General features: G+C 40.2%; 2 protein-coding genes across 2 annotated transcripts in view; both read right to left on the reverse strand.

Moving 5' to 3' along the window:
• Positions 1-2489: 2489 nt before the first annotated feature.
• Positions 2490-14862, reverse strand: LOC145498076 (uncharacterized). The gene is made up of 2 exons (XM_081477956.1): positions 14134-14862; positions 2490-4528 (listed from the first exon to the last, which is right to left on the reverse strand). The coding sequence occupies exon 2, from the start codon at positions 4404-4406 to the stop codon at positions 3513-3515; it is 894 nt and encodes a 297-aa protein (XP_081334082.1). The 5' UTR covers positions 4407-4528; positions 14134-14862; the 3' UTR covers positions 2490-3512.
• An 8469-nt stretch (positions 14863-23331) lies between these two features.
• Positions 23332-26929, reverse strand: part of LOC145498070 (uncharacterized) — a 12213-nt gene continuing 8615 nt past the window's right edge. The window contains exon 2 of the mRNA XM_081477951.1: positions 23332-26929. This exon is cut by the window's right edge and continues 31 nt beyond it. Within this exon, the coding sequence (XP_081334077.1) occupies positions 25767-26837 (1071 nt within the window). The 5' untranslated portion in view covers positions 26838-26929 and the 3' untranslated portion in view covers positions 23332-25766.

Below are 26929 nucleotides of genomic sequence, written 5' to 3' on the forward strand. Positions count from 1 at the left end.
AAAAAGCATTTTCATTCAAAGAAAAGATAAAATTATAACTCAACCCCAAAGTGGAAAATTTTACAGAAGAAAGTATATAAGTTGAGCGACATTTTGAGCAAAAATGTTTGTGGCCGACCTGAGCTCCTACGCAGTCAAGCGAGTGTCATGATGGCAAGCACAAAACCACCACAATCGCAGTTTCTGTCAAATGTATTATTTCGATTCTGTCCGTTTATAATCTGACTTCGCAGTGATTTAAAGAATTATTTTCTCATGGCTACACACATACATAAGGGGGTTCTTGGACACTTTTATTTTCCCTAATCTCAGCTCCCAGAGGTCGTGAAAATAAAAGTGACCCAGAAACCCTCTTGTGTGTGCGTAGCCGCAAGGTCATGCAATGGCGTACGTTTTCAAATCTATCCAGCCGTGTAATTTTTCTTTGGAAAACCCGCTGGTGCACAACACGATTTCACAAAGGCCAATCTTGTCCCAGAATTATTTTCTATTGAACAAATATGTGCCCCTTACATAAACGGCAAAATGGCTCCTTCAAGGTTTTCGTCTAACGTGCTGGAGTTGTTTTATGGATGAAAACAAAAGACAAAAGAGCCTTCTCGAGCCTGTGAGGGCTGCCAGAGAGATATACATCGACTTTGAATTGCTTAGAAATAATGTTAGCGGGTGGCTTCGAGTATGGAAAATGACTGTTCCAAAAGGTTGTCCATGCAAAGCTGATTTTCTTAAATTTGGCAAAAAAGAAAAAAAAAAAGATTTACTAATCTGATTGACAAGTGTTAAAACACAATTTGGGATACTTGAAAAGCTTTCAATCGTCAGAAACAATGAGACACAATACATGGAAAATTATTTCAAACAAAATGAGCCTGTCATTTTTCACAGAAACAATGAAGCAACTATAAACAACGCATTTAAGACGGATTCCACTCAAAGTTCGAGCAATAACTGCAAAACTTATTTACTAAACGTCTACTCATAGCACGGTAAATTTTGGAATACTAAATAAAACAAATCACTTTAGTTCTTTTCTCTATGTAACCTCGTGATTAACTCAAGCATTCTCGAGAAAGTTAATGTCAAACCTCGTAAGAATGCTTAAAGCGTGTGTTATTGTGCTTTTAACTAACGCGAAACGTCTGTTTTATTTAAAATATGGATAACTCAGTTGAAGTTCAATTTTGTCTCGCGGGCTCAACTTGAGAGCTTAAGTCTCGATAAGTTCTTCTTAACTGTATTCAAAATATTACCATGCCATGAGTTTTTTTGGTAACTTATTTTTTGCCATTATTGCTCGAATGTTCTGCGGAAATCATCTTAATAGCTTCACTGATCAAGGGAAAGGTGAAATAGACGCATGGTCGCGATGAGGTTCAGGCTGGGTGATTGAAGGGATTTTGGATGCATTTGTTAACGTTGCTCGATACGAAACATTTCGTGAAGGAACCTACTTTACTCTTCCAGAAAAGTTGAAAAGTAAGAAAGCAATAATAAATAATAATGATTAATACCTTACTAACGTCTTCTCGGTCCGTACTCTAAGTTACGGATCCTCGTTTTCCCCTTCGATTTATGAAATATATGGATAAATTTATATATCGATGAAACATATCGACAAATATATCGATTTATGAAATATATCGATATATTTACCCCATAAATCGATGGGAGAAAAAAACTCTGTCCGTAACTTATAGTACGGCCCTCGAACTCGGTTAAAAAGAGGTATCTATTTTCTATTCATTGAATATGCAAATTACTGAAGCCGGATGAGTTTGTCTTGCGATCGGACAGCCAAACACCCGTGCCTTTCAACAAGTCCTCACAAAGTATGGCTGCGTTCTCCATGAATTAAAGAAATACATGAATCAAGCAGGGTAATTATACGTCTAAGAAGACCCATTCATAGATACTCTGCACAAAATTTGAGAACCATAGACCAAATATCTAAACAATTTACATTATTTATCTAATGGATCAGTATATTTAAACCACTTTATATCTTGTCTGTACAATATTTATGGTTTTCCTCTTCACATCTTGCTATATTTCACAACAAATTTACGTGCACTAATTTTCTTTCAACACTTTTTTAAACATGGGAGCTGTGGTGGTCTAATGAGTGAGCTGAACTCTGCATCCAGCAGCCTGGGTTCCAGCCCTGGCTGAGATCATTGTGTCATATGTCTGGCCAACACAGTTTCCTCTCAGTCTCATAGCCTTTCGTTTCCCAGATGTAGAACTCTTATGGGTACCAGGAATTAACAGAGCTAGGTCACCTAATGGTTAGGCTTAGTACCGATCAACTGGTCACGGTGTATGATAATAACAACTCAAGACTGTAGAACTCAAAAGAAACATGGAAAAACCAAAAGGGGGCAACGACGGTAAAACTGGAGAGGATTAAAATGGATTAAATCTAGAAAAACTTGCAAATAATGACCAAATGTTGTTAACCAAAATGGCATGAAAGTGTAATATGTAACATCCACACATAATAACATTTTTAATATATAACAATATTAAGAAATAACAAGAAACCGATGACAACTCTTTCGTTCCAGATTTAGCTCATCCTTATGTGACCGAAGATATTCCCTATGGACTGATAGTGATCCGGGGTATAGCAGAAATCGTGCAAGTGGACACTCCAACTTCATAACTTGGAATATTTTTCCTCGGGACGTTTTTACGGCGCTCTGAACGAACATGAATTAGTTTTTGGCAATGGTCATGTGCATGAATTTTTTGGGTACAACTATTCTTGAGGATAATTTTCTTTTTTAAAAAATAATATATCCAACCGCCCCCTTAAAAACTCATATTGTCCACCGCTGAAACCATTTGATGTGAACTTAATTGTTCAACTGAAGTAAACGTATTCCGCACTGGTCTTTGTTGCGGTCGAAAAACAGAAAACGAAAAACTTGCCTGACAGTTTTCGCTTCAATATGAAATAAAAGATAAAGGAACCATCCTGTTCTCCGACCGACTATTGAGGTAAAACTGAGCGTTTATTATTAGATGCATGCGAAGGAGTCAACTCTATGACTCCCAGTAATTAAATGTAGCTTACGCGAAGCGCAGGAAAACGTGTGCGAGTGTTCACGATTGGTTTTGGTTTTACTTCTGATTGGACTCAAAGTGGCGCGAGTTTTTCAAGCCAATCGTGTTGTGTACTTGATGTAAAATCAATTACTTTTCGACATTAAAATGAAAGCCGCTATATCTACCTATGTGCATTACGCTTATTATAACAAAAAAAATTCTGTAAAGGGGAGGTTACTAATGGAAACTTTTAACTTAAAATCGATTGTTTTCAGCCAAGAAGGAAAAAACATACGAGACTTCTTCTCTGGAAGTTTGCTGTAGATACAGGAAAGTTGCAATGTTGTTTAACGGTAGGACTGCTACCATAATTTTGCGCTTCAGACAAATGTCGTGGTTAACCTCCAACCAACGTTACTACAAAGAAAGAGAAGAAAAAGCAAAGGATAAGGTTTGCATAAGTGTCATCTTTGTCTCGTATGATCATCGTAATGACGGATGAGGCATGCCCTGCTACCAAGTTCCTCCTGACAAATCCAACAGGTGAGGCTTTCAACTTGGTTTGAATTTTCATCAATCACTCCTTTGTGAGTTCGTTCATGTTCCTTGCAATTTCCTAATTGGCTAAAGCACTTTTTACAATATTTGCATGTATACGGCTTCTCTCCTGTATGAATTCTTTCATGTTGCTTGCAAGTGGATGACTGAATAAAGCTCTTTTTACAATGCTTGCACGTATACGGCTTCACTCCTGTGTGAATTCGTTCATGTTGCTTGCAATCTGATGACTGGTTAAAGCACTTTTTACAATACTTGCATGTATACGGCTTCTCTCCTGTGTGAGTTCGTTCGTGTCGCTTGCAAGTTGCTGACTGGTTAAAGCACTTTTTACAATGCTTGCATATATACGGCTTCTCTCCTGTGTGAGTTCGTTCATGTTTCTTGCAATCTGATGATTGGCTAAAGCACTTTTTACAATACTTGCAAGTATACGACTTCTCTCCTGTGTGAGTTCGTTCATGTTTCTTGCAATTTGATGATTGGTTAAAGCACTTTTCACAATATTTGCACGTATAAGGCTTCTCTCCTGTGTGAGTTCGTTCGTGTAGCTTGCAAATTTCTAAACGGCTAAAGCACTTTTTACAATGCTTGCATGTATACGGCTTCTCTCCTGTGTGAATTCGTTCATGTAGCTTGCAAATTTGTAATCGGCTAAAGCACTTTTTACAATACTTGCATGTATACGGCTTCTCTCCTGTGTGAGTTCGCTCATGTTCCTTGTAAGCTGACAATTGGTTAAACAGCTGGCCGCAATTCTTGCGTTCGTATTCCTTCCGTTGTGTCTCAGTTGTTGTCATATTTATCAAAGTAGGTTTTGATTGGCTTAAACTTATACCACTCTTTGCAGATGTTGGAGTTGATTCCTTTTAAGGTATCTTGTCAACTGTGCTTTCAAGATAGCTGTCTCTACCATAGATTCCTAACGAAATGACAAAGAGAACATGATATAAGGTCACGTTATTTAGCGGGCAGCCCTACGCGAACCTGATTCATAATTCGAATAATGAACATGCTCTCAGGCTCGTTCCCAGGCATTAACTGATTGGAAGCCTTCATGGTCGTAAGGGTCATTCTTAGTGTGAAGAGGGGCCCTTGATCATCCGGGGGGGGGGGGGGGGGAAGGGGGTTCGGGTATGTGTAGTTTCAAGCTAAAGTAATCTCGCTTATTTTCCTCCGCCAAATTAAAAACTAGACTGGCCTATAAGAGAGAACCTGTTTTAAAAGAACTCTGACTAGAGACACATTGGTTTCGATTTAATCTGTATTTTTGCTGAAGTCAAAGAAATTCAAAAGCTAGTCGTCAGTTCTGTTTGGCACAAACTTGTGGATGGCATCATTTTCAGAGCAAGTGCTGACCGGGGATTCGGTTTTTGTCTCGTAGAGTGACTTGTGATCGTGTAATGCTCTGATAATTATGCCTTTGAAAAGGTCTACACTAAGTACGGCTGAGTATGACTAAAGATATGAATCAAGCGTTTCCATAAATGACTGATAATTACGCTTATAAAACCACGTATTCAAAGGTACTGCGCACAAAATTTGAGAACCAAAAGCCTAATATCCTGTTCAAATTTTTTATCTAATAAATGAGAGTCAAACTCTGTGTGACATAACACGCTGCATTGAAAAATAATCGAGCTTATTTGTTGTGCACGGAGGTTACCAAAAGTCACCTAAATAACCGTATTTGTCAGCATTATGGTGTGAAAACAAGCGCAGTGACCCCCTCTTTTTACTACGTTTTTAATATCTCCTTGTCCTGTAACAACAGCATACCAAGTTTCATCGGAAATCTATGGCGGGTTCTTTTACTAGGAAATCACCTTAAGCCATTATCAGCTGTAAAAAGGGGTATGGATGGCCAAAACTGGAGAAAACAATGGAAAATAATGACTCATTTGTTTCAAGTTCAACTCAAATTGATTTATAACATCCAAAATCATTAGGATTCTTTTACTTCAAACTTGGCTGTGATTCAATTGATTAAATCATCTGAAATACCGAGACGTAGCCACTTTAAATCCTGTAGTTTATCGCGTGCAGTAAAACCGTTTTAATTAAACTGAAATCCTATCATTGTAGCCATTTCATCGCTATAAGGAGCAATTTTAACATCGGAGCTCATTCAGACAATCCTGGTCAAAACTCTTAGGACACTTTGCACTTTTGCCAACATATGATCTTTCTGTCCACCTCCCCCTCCCCACCTTCAACACAGGGTTGATGTCGCTTCATCCAAAGTAGACACACTATTCCAACATTGTTTTTTGGGCTGGGGGGGGGGGGGGGAAGGGGGTTCGGCAAATCAAATAATGGCTTCCCACTTCAAAATAATGCGTCACCAGTTGTCGATTTGTCACGTGCCCCTAGGACTTTGGCCAGAATTGTAGTTGCCTCAAGCATAGGGAGTAGATGTGTGCTTGCCTGCATGGCCACTAGGCTTCAAAGCAAACTTGACTTTTTACCTTTGTTTTAAAAGGTCACAAAAACTTGTTGCGTTCTCCGAACGCAAGCCTGATTTTGACCTGTGGCTTTCTAGAGTTGGTTACCCTGTGCATGGTTAAATGCAGGAAAAATCCACATTCTTGTAAGGACACCAAAATGGCCAGCCCGCTTGATTTTTGCTGGGGCATGTCATGGCCAGTAAACTGGTACCGTTACCAAGACATGTGATAAGACATGTGGCGAACATGTGAGTAGGTGAGCAGGCCATGTGAGCTCGTCCATGTGAGCGCTGGATGTTTCTTGGACTTCTTTCCATTCAGTCGCCGTAGGCTTCGATATTTCGTGCTCTGAGCGATGGATTTGGTGAATTTAAACGCTTCGACGCTGGCATTTATCGAAATCTGGGGGAATTGTCCTTGTTGATTTTATATGTTAACGAACACGACTTTGAGTCGCCTTGGCTTTGGGATGTTAACCGTGGCAACAGCTATATTTTGATTGCACTTGTCCCGGCCTGATCAATCGATGAAACTGATAATCGATAACAATCCATAGCAATCGATAACAATCGATAACAATTAATCGATTGATATCGGAAATCGATGACCAATCGATGAACAAAAATTTTGTTTCGATTGCCATCGATTGCCATCGATTGTCATCAATTGTCATAAATTATCATCGATTGTCCTCGATTATTATCGATTCCCATCGATTTGTCATCGACTAGCAATTCCATCGACTTCCATATTTTTTGGGCGGGTATATAAAATTCGTATCGTATCTGGACTTGCCAAGGAAGTTACTAACGCAATAAGCGCTACGCCAGTTACTTCTATTCTAACTTAGCCGGGAACTTAGGTAGGTCAGGAGAGTAAAACGAGGAAAGATGGTCGATGCCAAATGCATATGGTGTTGATCCGTTAAATAAACACCCAGCAGGAAATATCGTTGTAAGTTAAAACCCCGAGATTACACGTAATGAATGCTCGGCTGCGGATGTTACTAAAACTGGGAACGGGGAACGAGGAACGAGGAACGAGGAACGAGGAACGAGGAACTGGGAACGGGAAATGAGGAACGGGGAACGGGGAACGGGGAACGGGGAACGGGGAACGGGGAACGGGGAACGGGGAACGGTGAACGTGAAAGGGGGAACGGGGAAGGGGGAAGTAGGAAGGGGGAACGGGGAACGGGGAACGGGAAACGGGAAACGGGAAACGGAGAACGAGGAACGGGGAAAAGAAAACGGGGAACGGGGAACCGGGAACCGGGAACGGGAGTCTGGGAACGACTGTACAACAGTAACCCGCCTAAGAATTCAACATGGCAGACAAAGGAAAAGAAAAGGGATCAATTTGGGCAAATGTGATGAAGTGTTACGGTTGTGAAAGTGAGTTTCTTCCTGCTGTGCCCCCAGATCATGTGCCCAGTACGTTCTTGTTAGAGCAGAGTGTGATTGGTACTGGGATAAACAAAGCATGAAATGGCGCCTGGGATGAAAATCATATCGGTGTTACCACAAGCTACGTCCCCAATCGGTGAGGCCAAAGTCGTTCGACTTAAATAGAATTTCAAGCCTTCATAGTCTACTCATATCTTCTAATTTTGTGCGCAAGCTGTCATATCAATATTTAAAAATAGCAACAAGCAATATGATATCGAGGTCAAGTGACATAACACATGACCATCTCTAAACGTGGATCATCTGCTGTCTTCGCATTCGGCAGCGTGGCGGCCTTTCGGAGACCGGCAAGTCAGCTGGCAAATCAGCTGAGCAGCAGATAAATAACATGTGGACTGACCGCTTTGTTAAAGACAAAATATATGAAGGAACGAGCAAGAAATATTCCACAATACATGTAATGCTAATGTTGGTGAAAGATGACCGCAGAAAAGCGACTGCACGACACTCGGTATGTTTTCAGATCACATGTTGTCCCGTATCAGACGAAAAACAGTCTTTATTCTCTTTCTGCGTTTTGTACCTAGTCTGCATTTTGTACCCGGTCTGCAGTCTGAAGTCTGCCTTTTGTACTGACCGCTTGGGGTAGCATGTGATGGTACCGATTCGATTTTCACCCCAGGTGCTATTTCATGCTTTGTTTATCCCAGTACCATACTGGACTGTGGGGCACAGCCGGTAGAAACTCACGTTTATAACCGTAACACTTCCTCACATTTCCCCAAATTGTTCCCTTTTCTTTTCCTTTGTCCGTCATGTTAAATTCTAAGGTCGGTTAGCGCTGCATACTTGTTCCCTGACTTCCATTTCCGATTTCCCGTTCCCCGTTACCAGTTTTAGTGACATCCGCTCGGCTGCCATTTCCCTTGTAAACAAAAGCAACAATACATTATTGATCTTCACAACAGAACCAAATGCAAAACTATAGTTCTTTACAAAACGTAAAATGTGACTGCAATAAAAATGTTCCCACTTGAATAAATAAAAAAATTCTTACATAAGATTGTGTATCTCATCTCCTTTGACTGCACAAGGGACTAATAGATGTTCAAAATAACTTGACAGACTGTTATTTCCCGGTTATTTCGGCAGAAGACAAGAAGTCGCCAGACATCCGAGACACGTTATCACTTACTTAGCTGCGAGCGGAACGCAAAGATCGATTACAAATCGGCGGGACATCGAGCAAAAGTAAATAAAAAATCGATGGCAATCGATAGCAATTAGAGAACTCGAGCTCGTGATTATCGATTGGTCATCGATTGGCCGATAGCAATTGACAACAATTAACTAATTCTCATCGATTGATATCGATTGATCGATTGGATTTCTGATCATCGATTGTCATCGATTGATCAGGCCGGGATTTGTTGATTAGTTCCAGTCGCGACACAGTTCAGTGTTTATCCGGTCGAATATTGTTTGGAATTGGTGGAAAAGTACTCTGAAGTCTCTGAAAGCAAGATCCATAAGAGTGAGCCTGAACCAAGGGACAGCCAATTATGTAAATACTGTCTACTTTATTCATCAGGGGAAGTATTCGAATCAGTCGCACGCGATGGCAAATGTTTGGTTATATTTTTGCTTCCAGCTTAGAATAATGAACTAGACTATAAATGTGAATATTTTAGTTCTATTTAACTTGTAAATCTACGGAAACTGACGACATCATGCAACGTGTCAACAAATCATAGTTTATACCAGCATGGACTTCGACACGGTAAAACCAACTGTTCGCCACTATTCGGGGCTATTCGCGACTGTTCGCCGCTTTCACACTATCCGAGACTATTCACACTATTCGCCATTCGCTATTCGCTATTCGAGTTTTCCAGACACCCTTTCGAAAAAATGAAATGGAGGACATGTTGATGTACCAAAGCAATCCTGGGGGAATTGAACTCTTTTCCTATGTGAACACTTTCGTTGGGTTTATGTTACATATTTTGGGCACAGAAATCTAGCCCAGCGAAGTGTAACTACACATTTTCCCCTTTAATTTATTCAGCAGAAAGCAGCGTTGGTTTTGGTCGAAGAGAAGAGGGTACACAACATGCAGCCAAAGTACAGCTTTCTGTTCGTACGAAGAGTCATGCACATTTTGTGAAGATATGTTTGCAACGTTTTTAAATGCCATTAACACTGATTTCGAACTTTTAATAAACAACTTATCCGCTACAGTCCACAATAACCTGCCTCGACACTCAAAAGCCCGATATATTGCACAACAATCGGAAGGAAGCACATGGACGAACATGGAGACAACGTCATTCATCCCTGAAAATTTTTTTTTTGGGGGGGGGGGGGGGTCAAATTGGTGTCCATACAAAGATACTTACACAAAAACTCAAATTTTTCTGCATTGCTCGATTAGAACTGCTTCTAATGCACTCTCATAATCTTTGATTACTACTAGCTCATTAGTTAACTACTTATTAACCTTGAACATTCGGTCTTTAATGGAAAATCTCAAACCGCGACCTTGCCGTATTGACTGAGTGTTAGCAAGGTCAATACAGCAAGGTTGAGGTGAAGTGTAGCTTTGATGTGTTTCTACATATTACATTTGTGTCCTGATTAGTTATGAAGTTGAATAGCCAAATAACAATTCGGAGTTTTTATTGTAGCCTGTTCCATGGTGGAGCTCCACAAAACAAAGAATCTAAGGGAACATCTGTGTGCTACCATTGTTAATGGGCCATGTTCGATATATCAACAATATTCTAACATGGCCCTGGGGCTTTCAGGACAAAATTTCAAATTTGTTAAGTTTCTTTGCTACCTCAATTACCAAAAGAGAGATGCAGAGAAAATACCAACAAATATAATCAAAATGTATGGCACTAAATTTTGGAGTTTTTCTCTTTTGTAAACGACTGGTTTTTCTTGCTGGGTATTAATTTTTGCGATGTTTGGGAAGTCACATTTAATTGAAATTAAAACATTTTCAAGTTTTTAAAGTGCATCCAATTATTAACAACTGGCCCTATACCCACTTAAGGTTTATGGACAAAATCAATTATTAACAAGGGAAACAACAGGTAGAGAATTAAAACACAGTAATCTAGTAACCATTGTCACTCTATCACAACTGCATCATGCTTATATGTGGCTGATGACAGCAATAAGTTTCTACTTGTGATGTTTGTATTTAAAATTTCACCAGTAGAGTATTAAACTTTTGCAGAGAACATTTTTGCAATAATATTTATCTGCAAGAACATTTTTTTAAACGCATCATGGAAAAAACCACAAAAATTGCAACAGTTGCAACAATTAGAACCCGCAAAAATTCAGTGCCATACGGTAGAAGTTTGTCCTGAAAGCCTCAGAGCCATGTTTGAATATTGATATACATCGAACGTGGCTTGTTGTGTTCAAGGTCAGGTGATTTTTCTCAGAATGTGTGAAAAATGACTTGATTTGTTGACTGATTGACAGCTTAAAGCTGGATTTATATTTAGTACATTAATTATTGATGTTATTGGAGTTAGGCAAATTGTTTCCTTATGTTCGTTCAGCTCTTTTCACTGATTTTAACTGCAAGAATCTAATCTCTATTAATATTACTTCCCTCCAATGAGTGCAATGTGAAATGTTAACTGTTCTTTAAGCTTATGTTTAACCCATAAATGTCTGTATCATATTACTTATAATGGGTGAAAAAAGTAGTTAGGACACTTCAATATTCAACCTCTCATGCTATAATTTTTCATTTACATCTAGCATTAATTCTCTTATTCCCACAGCCTCCTAGTTCAATGTTGTGGGTTTTGTGATCTGTACAGTCTTGGAAATACTGGTAGAAAAATCAATACAGTTTGTAGAGGGGTGAGGGGGAAGAAGAAGGGGCAGGCAATGTTTCCAAGATGCTGAAAAATAGACTTTTACTGCAAAGTGCTCAGCACAGCAACCTTAAAACATGGAATCCAGAAACCAATGGGTGCAATTTGTTGATATTGACAACATCGACAGAAATACCGGTAATTCACTTCAGCAATGTCCACTAAAGAAATAAATATCGTTGTCATTGTTTTTTCTTTTCTTCCAACCTCAACCACAAACTGTAATTGTAAAAAAAAAAAAAAAAAAAAAAAAAAAAAAAAAAAAAAAAAAAAAAAAAAAAAAAACATGTCTGGTTTTAAGCAACACCCAGCTATACATCTGACCCGGGTTGTTCATAAAGTGGATAACGCTATCCACCTGATAAATCACTATCCAGCAGATAGCATGGTTTGTTTTGTTAACACTTATCACTGGATAGCGATTTATCTGGTGGATAGTATTATCCAACCTCCAAACAACCCGGGCCTGACCCCTTTGTTCAAAAGGGTGGATCCACTGTCACAGGATACATCACTATCCAGTCAGGGTTAGTGAGTTTTAGGGAAGATAGGGTTGAACCTGGCACTTGGCAGAAGGGTGGTTCTTGTCTAGATCAAACTACTCGGAAAAGAATGAAGCACAATAGAAACAAGCTATTCTCACAGCACTGACATCAAAGAGATGTTTGCATGCAATGTGTTTCTTGCATTCTTTAGGCATCTTTGAACAACGTGATCCAATCCATTTGCAAATGAGGAGGACACGTAAGTAAGTGTGCAACCGTTTTTTGAAATTATCTTAATATGAAGGCGGATAAGAATATCCAGTCATGATTTGCAACACAGTCTATCAGTGTGAAAATAGTGTTGTTCTGGAATTAATCTTGCATGTTTAGAAAAACAAACTTTTCTCAGAAGAGCCAAGTTAACCCTTGCATATCTAAAGTGAGAGGTGCGACTGTCGAGTTACAGCCTGCTGCCACTGATGAAACCCAGTTTTCTATGACATTGCTAACTTGTTTAGTATCTACTAGACATGTAGGCCAAATTATACCTCCCGCAAATTGTAGATCACTTAAACAAAATGCCAATTACCAGAAAGCTTACTTCAGTCGTTCTCAGGGTGATTAGAATCAAATTGTGATGCACATTAATTAGTTAAGATTTTCATAACCATAGCCTTCAGTGGAAGTAACGGTGCACAAATTTCAACAAACGGGGAACCCATGTTTCAAAAGAGATGAAGTTTGAGGTCCTTTTCTATTGGCCTTTTTTAACAGGCAAAATCTACACAATATAATTTGAAAATTTGAAGCTCTTGGTTTCTTTTGTTTGTGGATTACGGATTCCCCGAAGCTGGTTTCTATGTTTTTGGGTTGTCGTGTTGAAAGATTCATCACAAACAAACATTGCTTTTAGGTCAATGCTGTGACTTTTCTGCTACTCATCAGTCTCTTTTGTACAATGTGAGCTTATCAAGAACAACGCTCTTGTCCGGGCCAGGTTGATCAGAGGTCATCAAAGGATGGCTAACTATATCCACCTGAAGCTATCCCCACTGGATAATGATTAATCCAATGGAATGCATTATCCACCTTTTACACAACTGGGCCACATGTATAGCTGAGGGGTTGTTCAAAACTAGTTATGTTTTTACAATAATACACAACATGCAGTTTGCAATAATGTAAAGCAGAGAAAATGAAGAACAACAATGACATTACTTTTTCCTGTATCTATTTCATGAGCATTGCTGAAGTGAAATTTTTCTGTTGTTATTCTCAATTTCATGAATTCCAGATTCCAGTTTTTGGTTTGCAGTTTCTGGACTCCAGATTCTGGATTTCTGATTCCATGTTTTAGGGTTGCCATCTCAGCACTTTTGTCCCTCATTGTAGACCAAACAACCATGAACAGGTATAAGCAAAACCTTAGTCTGTTCTGTCGCAAAAAAAGTGACAGATAACTGTAAACAGGCTAACCGAAGCATTATTCAGGCTAGCCTGAGTGATATTCAGGCAAACCAGAGTGATATTCAAGCTAACTGGGGTGCAGTCTTTCACTACGATTGGCCGGAATAGTCCTGTTTATGGTTAACACTCAATAATGCAAATAACAAGATATAATAATATTAAAAAGTGTGCAGTGTGCAGTGTGCAGTTTACCCCCAGTCTGCAGTATGCAGTCCATAGTCTTCATTTTACATTGACCAATATCGTAATCTCAGAGTAAGTTATTCATAGCAAGCTCACTACTGAGTCACAACTGATACTAAATGTTGAACAACAACAACACAATTATCACTCCACATTAGTGCTACAATTTGGGCAGTTATTTAAATAGTTTATGACACTACATTAACCCCACACATATCGTTGTTGTTGTCAGAACATACAACAATAAAATTACCAGAGAAAAGTGGTAAGTTACTTTACTTCCCACTATACTATAAAAAAACGCTGGTAATTTGTTCAGACTACAACGTGACAAATCAGTAGAAGTGATTAAAAACATTTCAAAACCTTTAGTCAATGTATTTAATAGCCAATACGAAGGACGCTCGATCATCTGATCTACTTCTGTGCTTTTCAAAACGTCTAATTTTATTCCCTAAACTCGTGGAAAAAGCGATTTCAACAGAATGCGCCAAAATGTCGACCTTACAAGTTCACGAACTACTGTCTACCGTATTCTACATTGCAAAACACAGACACAATTTTGTTTCCATTCTCTTTCATAAATCTATAGCTTAGCTAGACATGAGAAAAGCATTCTTATAGACTCTCTTACCTTGAAAACCAGCTACAACGACTTCAACAGCAAATCGCACAGTGGCCGCCATATTAAAATCATTCTCGTCCCCATAGCCCTTTTCGCTCCTCTTAGCCGGTGGGGCCTTGGCACGAGAATCGAAGGACTCTGGGGACATAGGATTTTCGAATTAAATTCGAATTTTTTTGATTGGCTGTTTGAAAACAAAGAAATCGTGAAAGGAAGTCAGAATGCTCGAGCCGATTGCTGGCGCGAAAATATGAAACAGCTGTGACCAGCGATGTTGAGCCGTGTTTAAAATGGAGGACATGGAGGATTTGGGCCATATTGTTAACTCACGGCTCAACACATGTCGTTGTTGCAACAAAACGGTTTTTTTTAGAAACTCCAGTTGATATATTCGGCGGGGAGAGCAGGAAAGAGCCGGAAATTTTTAAGGTGCTTGAATTTTTAACTGGGTGAGAAATTAAGTTTGGCGATGGTTTACCAACGAAACTGTTCGAACCATGAACAGAAAGGTGAAGAATACTAAAGAATTCCGTTCATTTTTGCTGGCATCACTTTCTATGCAGGGATTGTCGATCGTAGGTGTGGTGTCTTCGTCCTAATACACTAAACAACTTGGTTCATAACAACAACATGTTTTATTCGTTTGGCATCTTCAAGACCACATGCTTGCTATATCATATCCTATAATAATAAAACAATCACAATGAACATACGGGACACTACATCTCCCCCTAAGTTATTACAAAAACAAACAAGTAAATCCATAAAAGCTTATGAAGGTAGAGATAACAATCTCGAAGTGACTAGTAAAGTGTTTAAAAGAAAGTCCGGAGTCTCTTATTTTCTTCTGAGTAATTTAAACTATGCGTACACATAATCTTGCATCCAGGCGGGCGCTTGCCTGGCACGCACGGGGCGCGAAGCGACTGAAGGCAAGGGGTTAGATGGAGCTTCCCCTGTATCTGCTGCTGGTTGACTAGCACTGGGATTTGGGTGATCCTGTTCGGGCTGCACTGGCTGCTCGGGTAAGTGTGGCTGCGGATCTGTTTCCCCTTTGTCAACAGTTTCAGGATCGACAAACTTTTTCATGTGAGCAATGTTGCGCATCTTATTGTTCCCATTTGTGTCCTGTAAGATGACAGCATTTCCATCTTTGTGAGTGACAGTGTAAGGTTCTGGCTCATAGTTCGGTGAGAGCTTGTTTTCACGTGTCCGCTTTAATAGCACTTTGTCGCCCTCCTCAATATTGCTGTGTTTAGCTCCTCGTGTTCTGTCTGCATATTCTTTTTGGCGGAGTTTTGCACGACTGTCTCTCTCTCTCAACAGCCCTTGCCAATATGCTTCCGTTGTACGCTCTTTGGAGAATTCAACTCGAGGAAGCTTGTAGCGCAGTTTCCTCCCCATCATCAGTTCTGCAGGCGACACTCAAGTAACAGTATATGGGGTAACGCTATACTGGAAGAGAAAGTTCTCAAGTGCTTTTCTCCAATCTTTCCCTTCAAGGCGAGCAATTTGCACAATCTTCAGAATTGTTTCATTGCCACCTTCCACTTCTCCGTTGCTCTGTGGCCAATAGGGTACGCCCTTCTTGGGGCAGGAAGCCCTCAAATTCCTTCGACGCAAATGGTGGTCCATTGTCACTGCGTAGAACTTCTGGTAATCCATGTGTTCTGAAAATAGCTTCCATACTCTTTATCACGTGTCGAGCATCTGTCTTCTTCAGGAGAATGGCCTCGAGCCAACGAGAATAAAAGTCGACAACTACCAAGAGGTGTTCACCATTTGAGATCTCAAGAAGATCTTACCTGAGATCTCCTGCCAGGACCCATCAGGCAGTCTGCCTGACCTCATGGGTTCTGGTTTTGCTCTTGGTCCTGCAAGCTGACAAGGATGGCAAGAACGTATGGCATCCTCCACCTGTTTGTCCATTTGCGGCCACCACACTTTCTCTCGCAACCTGGCTTTAGTACGGACCATGCCCTGATGACCTTCGTGTTTCAACATGATGGTTTGTTTCCAAAGGCTTTGAGGCATCACGATACGAGTTCCTCTCATCACTACTTGTCCTACTACTCAAAGTTCTTCTTTAACTGCTTTGTAGATGGTGTCTGACAGCTGGGTCCAGTCACCAGTCGTTACAGCTTTGCGCACTATCGGTAAGGTTGGGTCATTTGCTGTGGCAGTCTCGACTTGCTTCGGCAGTAAAGCGGCTGGCACTGCTGCACTCGCCACGCTGTATGCAAAATCTTCAGTTTCTCGGGTGTCTTCATCTTGAGTTGAGCTAACGGGCAGGCGGCTGAGGACATCTGCTGCATTAGCTTTGCCTGGTATGTGTGTCAACGTGTATTGGAATCGCTGCAAGTACAAGAGCCACCCTTCTATCCGGGCAGATGGAGGTTTGGACTTTGCACTGAGTACTGTGACTAGCGACTTGTGGTCAGTGCGGATCTCGAATTTAATTCCGTATAGGTACAGGTAAAACTTCTCGCAAGCCCATCTGACAGCTAGAGCTTCTCTTTCAAATTGGGAGTATCTTGCTTCAACTTTGCTAAGCTTTCGGCTTGCGCAATATATTGGCCTGTAGGTCCCGTCTTCTCGTTTCTGCTCCAGGATCGCTCCAACTCCAAGAGGAGAGGCATCGGTTGTGAGGCGTGTCGTGGCACCTTGTCTGTGGTAGGCCATCACTGGTGGTCTAGTTCGCAGGTCTTTGATTTCTTGAAAGGCTTTGCTCTCTTTTGCACCCCACTGCCACTTAACATCTTTGCTGCTTAGGTCCCACAATGGACTTGATATGGTTGCAAAGTTTGGGATGAACCTCGCGCAAAATTGAACTGACCCAAGAAAACTTCTTACTTCAGTCTGGTTCTGGGGTGTTGGTGCCTCGACCATAGCTGTTACTCACTCACTTGAGACTTTCAGTCCTTCACCAGAGAGTACATCACCCATGTAAACCATGCTGCTAACACCAATTTCACACTTATCATAGTTCAGCGTGAGGCCAGATTCCTCCAGTTTGCGCATGACCCTGTCTAAGTTCTCATCGTGTTCTTTGTCGTCTGCCCCAACGACTCGCAGGTCATCATGGAGGTTGTATGCTCCTGGGCAGCCTTTAATCACTTGCCACACGATTTGCTGGAATTTTTCCGTGGCCATGTTCACGCCAAAGAGTAAGCGCTTGTACCTGTATAAACCATCAGGCGCAGCAAATGCTGTAATGTCCCTTGAGTCTGGATCTAACTCAATTTGGTGGAAAGCCATATTTAGATCTAGCTTGGAGAAAACTTTGGCATAGGAGACCTCTTGAAGTGTCTCTTCAACTGTTGGAACTGGGTGTTTCTCCCGTACAATGCCCTGATTTGCTTGCCTCATGGCAAGATATATTCTGATGTCACCATTAGGCTTCTCAACTACAACTAAGGGATTCACTCAGCTTGTTGTTCCCTCCACCTTTTCAATGACATCAAGTTTGAGCAATTCTTCTAGCTTCTCAGTGACTTTGGCTCTTCTACTAAAGGAAATTCTGCGTACTGGCTGAGCGACTGGTTGAACTTTCTCATCAATGCGGAGTTTTAGCTGATACCCTTTGAGCTTGCCACGACCTTGATATACTTTTGGGAATTTGGTCTTTAGTGGGGCCTTTCCGTAAATTTTTTCATGTCATCAGATTTAACATCACAGCTTTTAATGGACACGCCGACCCTTAACACGCCCAGCAACTCGGAGGCTTCGCGGCTTAGTAGCGTTGCTGCTTTACCGCACATTACATAAAACTCAGTATACAGGGATTTGTGGGTCTGTGGCACCTGCGCATTAAAACTATACTTCCCCTTAAGCTGGAGTGGTTCTACAGAAGCATAAGCATAAACTCTCTTATTACACTCCAACAATCTAGCATTTCCCCCTGTTACAAAATTAAACATTTCCTCTGACATTAAATTACAACTAGCACCAGAGTCTATAACAACGTTTATGAGCTTATCTTCAATCATGAGTTCCATAGTGTTCTGTCCATCAGTGCTCCCGGAGGTGAACACGTAAAAATCATTACTGCTTACACGGTTCTCGGCACTCGTGTCTCCGGTCACGTTGTGTACATAGCGTTGTTCCTTTGAATTTCCTCCTCTTCGTCCACGTCTGGGTTTTGTTCGTGAGCTTCCACGACCACGACTTGAACTGCGGCTAGAGTCCCGTCCTTTATTCTGCTTGGAGTGACAACACACTTCAAAATATATAACCCATGTGGCCGCACTTTCTGCACTTGTGGTCACGTGACCGACGGCAATCTTTCGCGAAGTGGCCCACTTTATCGCACCGCCAACATTTTCCACCTTGTTTTCGATCACTGGACAAGCTGTTTACTTGGCTTTATGCGATAAGAATAAGCGCTTCTTTGTCATGGTACTGACCAACGATTTCCATGAGTTTTGCTGAGAGTCAGTGTTTCCTCACGATACAACTTTGACTTGGGATTTTTGTCTTTCAGGAAAGAAATGGCGCGATCTCTTACCTGATTGTCCCTTTCGCCCTCGTAGTCACAATGCCCTGCTATTTTCTGCAGGCGAGTAATAAAATTGTTGATGGTTTCACAAGCTAATGGAGTAGCCCCTAAAAATGTTTGTCGGGCCATCCGAGCGTTCTTTTTAAGCTTGAAGTGTTCCGAGAGGCAGTCTATAACTTTTTTGTTATCTTTCGCTTCGCCACGTGCTTCGGCAGGAATCGAATTATTGAAAACACCTCGGACTTTGGGCCCAGCGAGGTGAAGTAGTAGCGCTCTTTTTGTGCAGGGTCGCTGATTCCAGAGGCAGTAACATAGAGCTCAAATTCGTTCTTCCAAGTTAACCATCGTTGTGAAAGTGTAGCTGGTTCACCGACAGCGTCGAACGCAGGCAATCCAGGTAATCCGCTCAAGCATACGGCCATCTGTGCGAGTTTTGTCCACCGTTTAAACTCGTTTCCACTTCAGCAGCCGTTCGGCGAGTTAAATATCCCATCCTCGTCGCCAAATGTGGTGTCTTCGTCCTAATACACTAAAAAACTCGGTTCATAACAACAACATGTTTTAATCGTTTGACATCTCGAGACCCATGCTCGCTACAATATATCCCATAATAATAAAACAGTCACAATGAACATGCGGGACACTACACCTGTGTTTCGGTGGTCCTCCCCAAAAGAAAATAATCTGAGGTAGCATCTGTGTGGTACCATTGTTAATTGTGTTCAAGGTCAGGTGATTTTTCCCAGAATGTGTGGAAATTACCTGTTGATTGATTGACTGAGTGTACAAATTGACAGATAAAAGCTGGACTCTGTATTTTTTTTTCTTTTTTTTTTTAATGTTATATTTAGTAGAATAATCATTGACGTTATTGGAGTTGTGTAAATTTTCTTCTTATCATGTTTACATCTCCCCACAAGATCAGTTCTTTTTTTCTGATTTTACCTCCAAGAATCACATCTCAGCTCAATTTTACTCCCATCCAAGGAGTGCAATTGTATATCAATAAAGGTTACTGTTACTGATACTGTTGCACAGTTCCAGAAAATATCCCTACTCCCTCACAGAAAGGATTGGAATTTCCAGGAGGGGCTGGGGTTCTCTAAGACCAAAACACTAAAATCAATGTATCAAGCTTATAATTTCAATTTCCACAGGGGTGAGGGGGGTCTTAAAAACAATCCCTTCCGTGCAGGACTTATGAATGCTTTCTTGAACTACACATTATATTGCTATGTGAAATTCTAATATTAAGTTCATGTTTTATCCACAATCACATAGAGGGGAAAATTACTGAATGCTGATTGGTTAATGAAGAGGGTATTTTTTTCTTAATTTTGATTATGAAGAGGGCAAAAGTACTCGCTCACGATTGGTCCTGAGGTTGCTATCGAGAAGTTGTTGCTAAAAAATTTCTGCAACCACTGGCATCTCGTTTTGAGATAGCTGACGAGGAATATATCAGAGAATTGAAAGACAAGAGTGAAAATCAAAACACAAAGAAAAGTACGAATGAAAGAAACTTCCAAGGAAATTTAGAAGAGTATGAGAGCGATGTCCTCGACCAAACACTGTCCTTACAGTCCCGGGGGTCGGGGGGCCAGGGGAATCAGAGAATCAACCCCTTGACGCAAATGAAATAGAATAAGAGGTCAAAAATTGCTAATTGTCATCTTTTAAAAGTGCCTCAATTTCTTTAATTTGTCATCCATTGTAAGTAATATAACAAAGGCATTTAGTATAGGTAATTGCATGGGGCCGAGTAAAATTAAGGATTAATGTGACGCATGTTTTCAGAAGTTGCTGAAATTGCCTGGGTAATGCAGCAACGATGGCAATTTCAGCAACTTCTGAGAACACAAGTGATATTAATCCTTAATTTTACGAGGACCCATTGCGATTACTCGTTAAGGAAATAGAGGGAAAAATGACTGAACTTCTGAATGTGCTCTTGAGTAATCAGTCATAGGAAGCCATTTAATGTTGACAAAGAATCAATCACCACAAATGAACGAATGAGCTGAATGAAATTTTATTTTTGCACAAAGATACTAGGATATTAACAAACAGGCCTGCTAACAAACTTTCAACTTTGAAAATTTAAAGTTAGTGCTTTTTCAAACAAAGTTAAACCATTCTAAACGCTTTCACTTTACTCAGAATCTGATTCTTTAATGAAGATAAGCTTGTATCCTCGCCTTATGTCACTTGCGCTCTTCTGAACGGCATAATTCCCAGTGATGTTCAAGATGACTCTGCAGTGACTGAAATTGTAAACATGGCTGGGAGCACACAAAGATGCAGTGGAATTTACAGGAAAAAGTTGACTAAAAGCACATCTTGAAGGAACGGGACCAGTGTTGTCAATGGCACGTGAAATGATCTGCTGCTCTCGTTCATCTCCTGAGTAGAAATCGTCAAGCCCTTGGGCAGATGCGTGTTCTGTGATATTCTTTAATTCACCCGGCATAATTAACTCGGCATAAAACTGTGTCAGGTCCATAAACTCGCAAAAAAAGAACGAGGCCAATATCAAGCCATCTTGATCGAGCAAGCTTGGTCAATAAGGGATTTATTATATGGCTTTCGCGGAAATTTTTGTTGCGGGACACGGCGGGTAGTCTCGAGCGGACAAGACAGCTCCATCTTGCCCGCTCGGGTAGCCAATCACAGCGCAGGATTTGGTTCATCTTGCCCGCTCACGGGGCTAGCCATAAATAAGGCAAACTTCTACATGCACCAAGCATAACGCTATGCTCCAGGGCTTCTCTGTCTTTTCCTTTTACCATCAGTAGTTCTTCCTCACCTTCCCTTCCCTGCAGGTCAACAAAGAGGAGCTCAGAGGTCCCTTGAACGTGAGTTAGTACACATCGCAGAACAGACGATGTTAAAACAACGGACTGCTGAAAGTGTGATGTCGATTGTTCAAAGCTTTCAAGTTTCTCGCAGGTGAAATTCAAAAGATTTTTGACGCACGAAACCACAATTTGACTACCGTAAAACCAAAAAAGCGAAGGCCAAGGTGCAACCGTCGAAAGCCGCTGTTTTCACCTGCGTGCGTCTCGTAATAGGCCATTTCCGATTTGCCTTTTGCCTGTGTCAAAACGAGTCTTCATGCGAAACCATTCATATGGAAATGTGTTCCGTCTACCTGTTCATTTTCATAGAAGTCAAAATATTTCCATATAAAAGGATTTGCATAGACTCGTTATGAAACAGAGTAATTAAGACACTACGGGTTCCATAGAGTGGTTTTCAATTGCTATTGAGTGTCGTAAACCAAAACCAAAGTAATCATTCTACCTAATCAAGAAAGAGTGAGACAGTCCAGAAAATCAATCGATACTCGCAGTAATTAAATGTAGCTGGCGCAACGCGAGGGAAAACGTGCGGTCACGATTGGTTTTGGTTTTCTGATTAAACTAAAACAGACTAAAAGTGGCGCTAGTTTTTTAAGCCAGTCGAGTAGCGTACTTGATGCACAACCAACTACTTTTCGACACTAAAATGAAAACCGCTCTATCTGTCTTTCTGCATTACGTCTCTTACAACTTGAAAAACGTTTTGTACAGGCAGAGTAACTGATGGAGGCTTTAAACTTAAATTCGATTGTTTTCAGTCAAAAGTAAAAAACACACGAGAATTCTATTATCAAAGTTACGTTTGCTACAGGAATAGGAAAGTTGCAATGTTCTTTGATCGTATCACTGCGACCTTAAATTGGCGATTAAAAAAAAAATCATTCTGCAAGGGCGAACTTCAACAGAAGTAATTATGTCGTGGTTAAAATAACCAACATTATTATAAACAAGCCTAGGAAAAAAAAAAAGCAAAGGGTCAGGTTAACATAAGCGTCGTTTTTATCTCGTATGATCATCGTAATGATTAGTGCATTGCTAAAGGTAAACTTGTAGTACAATAATGAGAAATTATGTTCAAAGAAGCACAATCGACTGATTAGCTTGCGAAACATGTTTTGAGCCTGGGGAAGCTAAATTACCTGGGTTGAAGTCCGCTCTAAAGGACTATTCTCCTTCTGGCATTGCCTAGAAACATTGCTTGTTCTGCTCTAATTTCGTTTAGCATTTTCTGCCATTCCCTTTAATAATCAAGAAAGGATAACGTTGCTTTCTTGCTCGCCTGAAAGCTATCTATCTAGTTAGCCGGCTAGGAATACGTGTTAAACTAGAAATTTCAATGTGAAAGTGAGTGCTGGAGAGGGGAAAGAGGTCATTGGTACGGAGGAGAGGTACGCAGATAAGAAGACTAGTCCAACAGCACTAGGGTAATTCCTTATTAAAAGTTGGGGGGGGGGGAGCTTAGGGATAGGGTTAGGGTTAGGGTTACGGTTAGGGTTAATGTTAGCGGGAGCAAGTGATGGCAACTGTTGATTTGTGCACTAAGGTTTTGATGTCTTCTTTGGGAGTAACACCGATCGTGTGTTACCTTTATCTAGGTGTATTTTTGGAACAGTTCTACGAGCAATGCGCAATTTTCAAAGGGAGTTAGTCTCCGAGTTCAAGACAAGTCTAAGCAGTGTCAAGGGTGTGAAATATCTTTGGGATACGGCAATATGAAACAGCGATATCTGTCCATTCAGTATTATGAAACAATGAACAATCTAATATATTTATGATGAAATTTTACTCGTTTAACTGCAACTGCAATTGTAACGGTAATTTTAACTGTTAGCCCATGGTATAAACAATTCTTAGATGTTGAAGGCAAAATTAAAATGAATTTAAGAAGATAGTAAAAATAACAGAGGTCCAGTTTATTCTGGGAATCTAAATATGATGCACTTAAAATACCCAAAGTAAAATTACTACGAAATATTATTAATAATTGCATACTTATTGGAACGGAAAGTACTCATCAAGGATGATGGCCAAAGCAAAGGCTAAGTACTTAAGCAGCGACATTTCAGTTTATAATTTTCCTCGAATATTGGCCCATGAAAACCCCATTCGCAGTCCAAAATAATACAGCGTCGGTCAAACTCAAATGACCAGTCAAAAACCACCTGCAGATAGTTTTCCCTGTTGTCCTCAAGGCTGGTAAGCAAAACACAAAGGCTTTTCTCTAAGCTATACAAAAAAAGGTTATTAATTACGGATGAATATAACATGAAAACAATCTCACACACGGTTACCGGATGTGAAACTCTGATAACAAGTCAAAAGCGACTAGTTACAGAAAGTTAACATAACAAAGACATTTGTTTGCAAACCAACACAACGGTAACCAGACAACAGTCAAAGAGGAAACGTCGAAACGGCTGATAATTTAAAAAAACTCAATGGCCTCTCTCTAAGCTATACAAATAAAACCTTTCAGAAAAGGTTCCTTAACAATGGATTTACAAGTAATTGGAATACATTCATTCATACCGGATAGTATGTTTTTAAAGCAACAATATTATTGTCACACTTCAAACAAAAGAAAGTGAAGAATGATCATCGCAGTAAATTTTCACCCTTAAGCAATTGGAAAGAAGATGCCTGAAAAAAATCAGGGCCGATTTTTTTTCTTTTTTTCAGGCTTCTTCTTTCCAATTGCTTGAGTTGGAAAATTTACTGCGTTGTTCATTCTTCACTTTCAGCTACAACCGCAGTTCAAGTATGAATTATTTCATATATACTTCACATCATACTTCAAACACATCACTAAACTGATTACCAGTTCGTTCACCCAATACATTAGAAACAAAATTAAAAACAGAAAGTATAATTTTTAAAATACTTTCATCCATAAGCAATCAGTCTAAAAAGCTTGTCCAACATATTGATATAACTGTGCGATACACGATTACCAAGTCACTGCAAAGGAACACACTAGTCCAGTTCATACCCTTTCTCTGTCACGCAACACTGGGGACAAAGGATCCCTTTCCCAAGAGCGTAGCGTTGCGTGAAAGATAAAGTCACTACATGCGAGCTATAACCCACAACCGCAAAATATCCAATAACTCTGAGACATACACACTAGTTATTCATATACCATGGATTATCCCACAAGATTATCCCACAAGGTTACAAAATCTAAAACATTAAAAATTTTCTATTAAACAATTAGATTATGAGCTCGAGATTTCTATCGCATGGTAGTTGACGAGGGCGCAACCCGAGTCAATCATCACGCATAGAAATCGAGAGCGAATAATCTAATTGTTTTAGTATAAATCTACCAGTCCTTCAAAACTTTATCTAACTCCTCTTCACAGACACTTCGAAAACGCCAAGAAGCGGCCGTCATTTTGTTAACAAGCGCACACTGCTAGGCTACTCACTATCTAGCACAGAATAGATAGTGAGTAGCGTAGCATATCAGAAAACGGCATTCGTGATAGAAAGCTAGTTTATTTATACTAACATCTGATAGAAACCAATCAACTATTAACTAAACGTCAAATGGTCTATTAAACCTCCACGAGAACGGGTTGTATATCTATTTTATACCATGCCATAAAAAATACAGTGGCCAATACAATCAATGCGAAACACGCGCAACGCACGATAGGAATCTTGGGTGAAATACGGTCGATGATACAATGACTTTCATGCATTCTGATTGGCTATATTTTTAACGGCATGCTCTAAATTTCCATACACATTTGTTGAGGGTGGCAATGCCACAGTAACACAAATTCGTCATCAGAAATGATAAAGATAAGGAAATTGAAAACAACTGAAAATAAAGAGGACATAAGCCGCGGAGTAAGCGTTTACGACAGTTTTAAAGAGAATATGAAACAGTACTAACAAGTATTAAAACTCTATATCAACCTTACAACATTTAGCTTTGCATAACTTGAAAACGTAACGCGGTTCACTTGGTAGAGCAGCTAATAGACCCTTTTCGCTAAATTTGATGCTTTCAGTCGAAAACGGAATAACATATGAGAGTTCTCTGGAAGTCACGTTTGTGGCAGGTATAAGAGGAGATTCAAGATTCGTCAGCCGATGTCACTGCTTGCTTTATTTGTCGCTTAAACAAACTTATCAAATTTGTTCAAGCACTGACTAACTTTGGCAAAACAAATTATGTCAAGGTGAGCCTACACAAACACTAAATACAATGATAAATGAAGGAAAGGTTAAGGTTTAATGCTTACAGAATGAAAAAGTTTGCATATGCATCGCTTTTATCTCATATGATCATCGTAATGTTGGATGAGACATGCCTTGCTACTAAATTGCTCCTGACAAATCCAACAGGTGAGGCCTTCAACGTGGCTTGGGTTTTCTTCACTCAAAGAAACCAGCACACTAGACTCTTTGCTACTTCGAGTTATTGTGGGCTCTGGAAGATGTTTTCTTTGTTTTAGGCACTGACCATGCTGCGTTAGTTTTAAAGAACTATCCATTGCTTGTTTTTGTCGCTTGCAAGATGATGACTGGCCAAAGGTCTTTTTACAATACTTGCATGTATATGGCTTCTTTCCCGTGTGAGTTCGTACATGTTGCTTGCAAATTTGTAATCGGCTGCAACACCTTTCACAATACTTCAATGTATACGGCTTCTCTCCCGTGTGAGTTCTTTCGTGTCGCTTGCAAGTTGATGATTGGCTAAAGCACTTTTTACAATACTTGCATGTATACGGCTTCACTCCTGTGTGAGTTCGTTCATGTTGCCTGCAAGTTGATGATTGGCTAAAGCACTTTTTACAATACTTGCATGTAAACGGCTTCTGTCCTATGTGAGTTCGTTCATGTTTCTTGCAATCTGATGATTGGCTAAAGCACCTTTTACAATACTTGCATGTATACGGCTTCTCTCCTGTGTGAGTTCGTTCATGTTTCTTGCAATCTGATGATTGGCTAAAGCACTTTTTACAATACTTGCATGTATACGACTTCTCTCCAGTGTGAGTTCGTTCATGTTGCTTGCAATTTGATGCGTGGTTAAAGCACTTTTTACAATATTTACATGTATAGGGCTTCTCTCCTGTGTGAGTTCGTTCATGTTGCTTGCAAGTTGATGATCGGCTAAAGCACTTGTTACAATGCTTGCATGTATACGGCTTCTCTCCTGTATGAGTTCGTTCATGTTGCTTGCAATTTGATGATCGGCTAAAGCACTTGTTGCAATACTTGCATGTATACGGCTTCTCTCCTGTGTGAGTTCGTTCATGTTCCTTGTAAGCTGACAATTGGCCAAACAACTGGCCACAATTCTTGCGTTCGTATTCCTTCCCTCGTGTCTTTGTTGTCATATTTATCAACGTAGGTTTTGATTGACTTAAACTTATACCACTCTTTGCGGATGTTAGACTTGATCTCCTTTCAAGGCATCTTGTCAACTGTG

This window comes from Orbicella franksi, chromosome 9 (genome assembly GCF_964199315.1).
Source record: "Orbicella franksi chromosome 9, jaOrbFran1.1, whole genome shotgun sequence".
In the NCBI taxonomy this organism is placed as follows: Eukaryota; Metazoa; Cnidaria; class Anthozoa; order Scleractinia; family Merulinidae; genus Orbicella; species Orbicella franksi.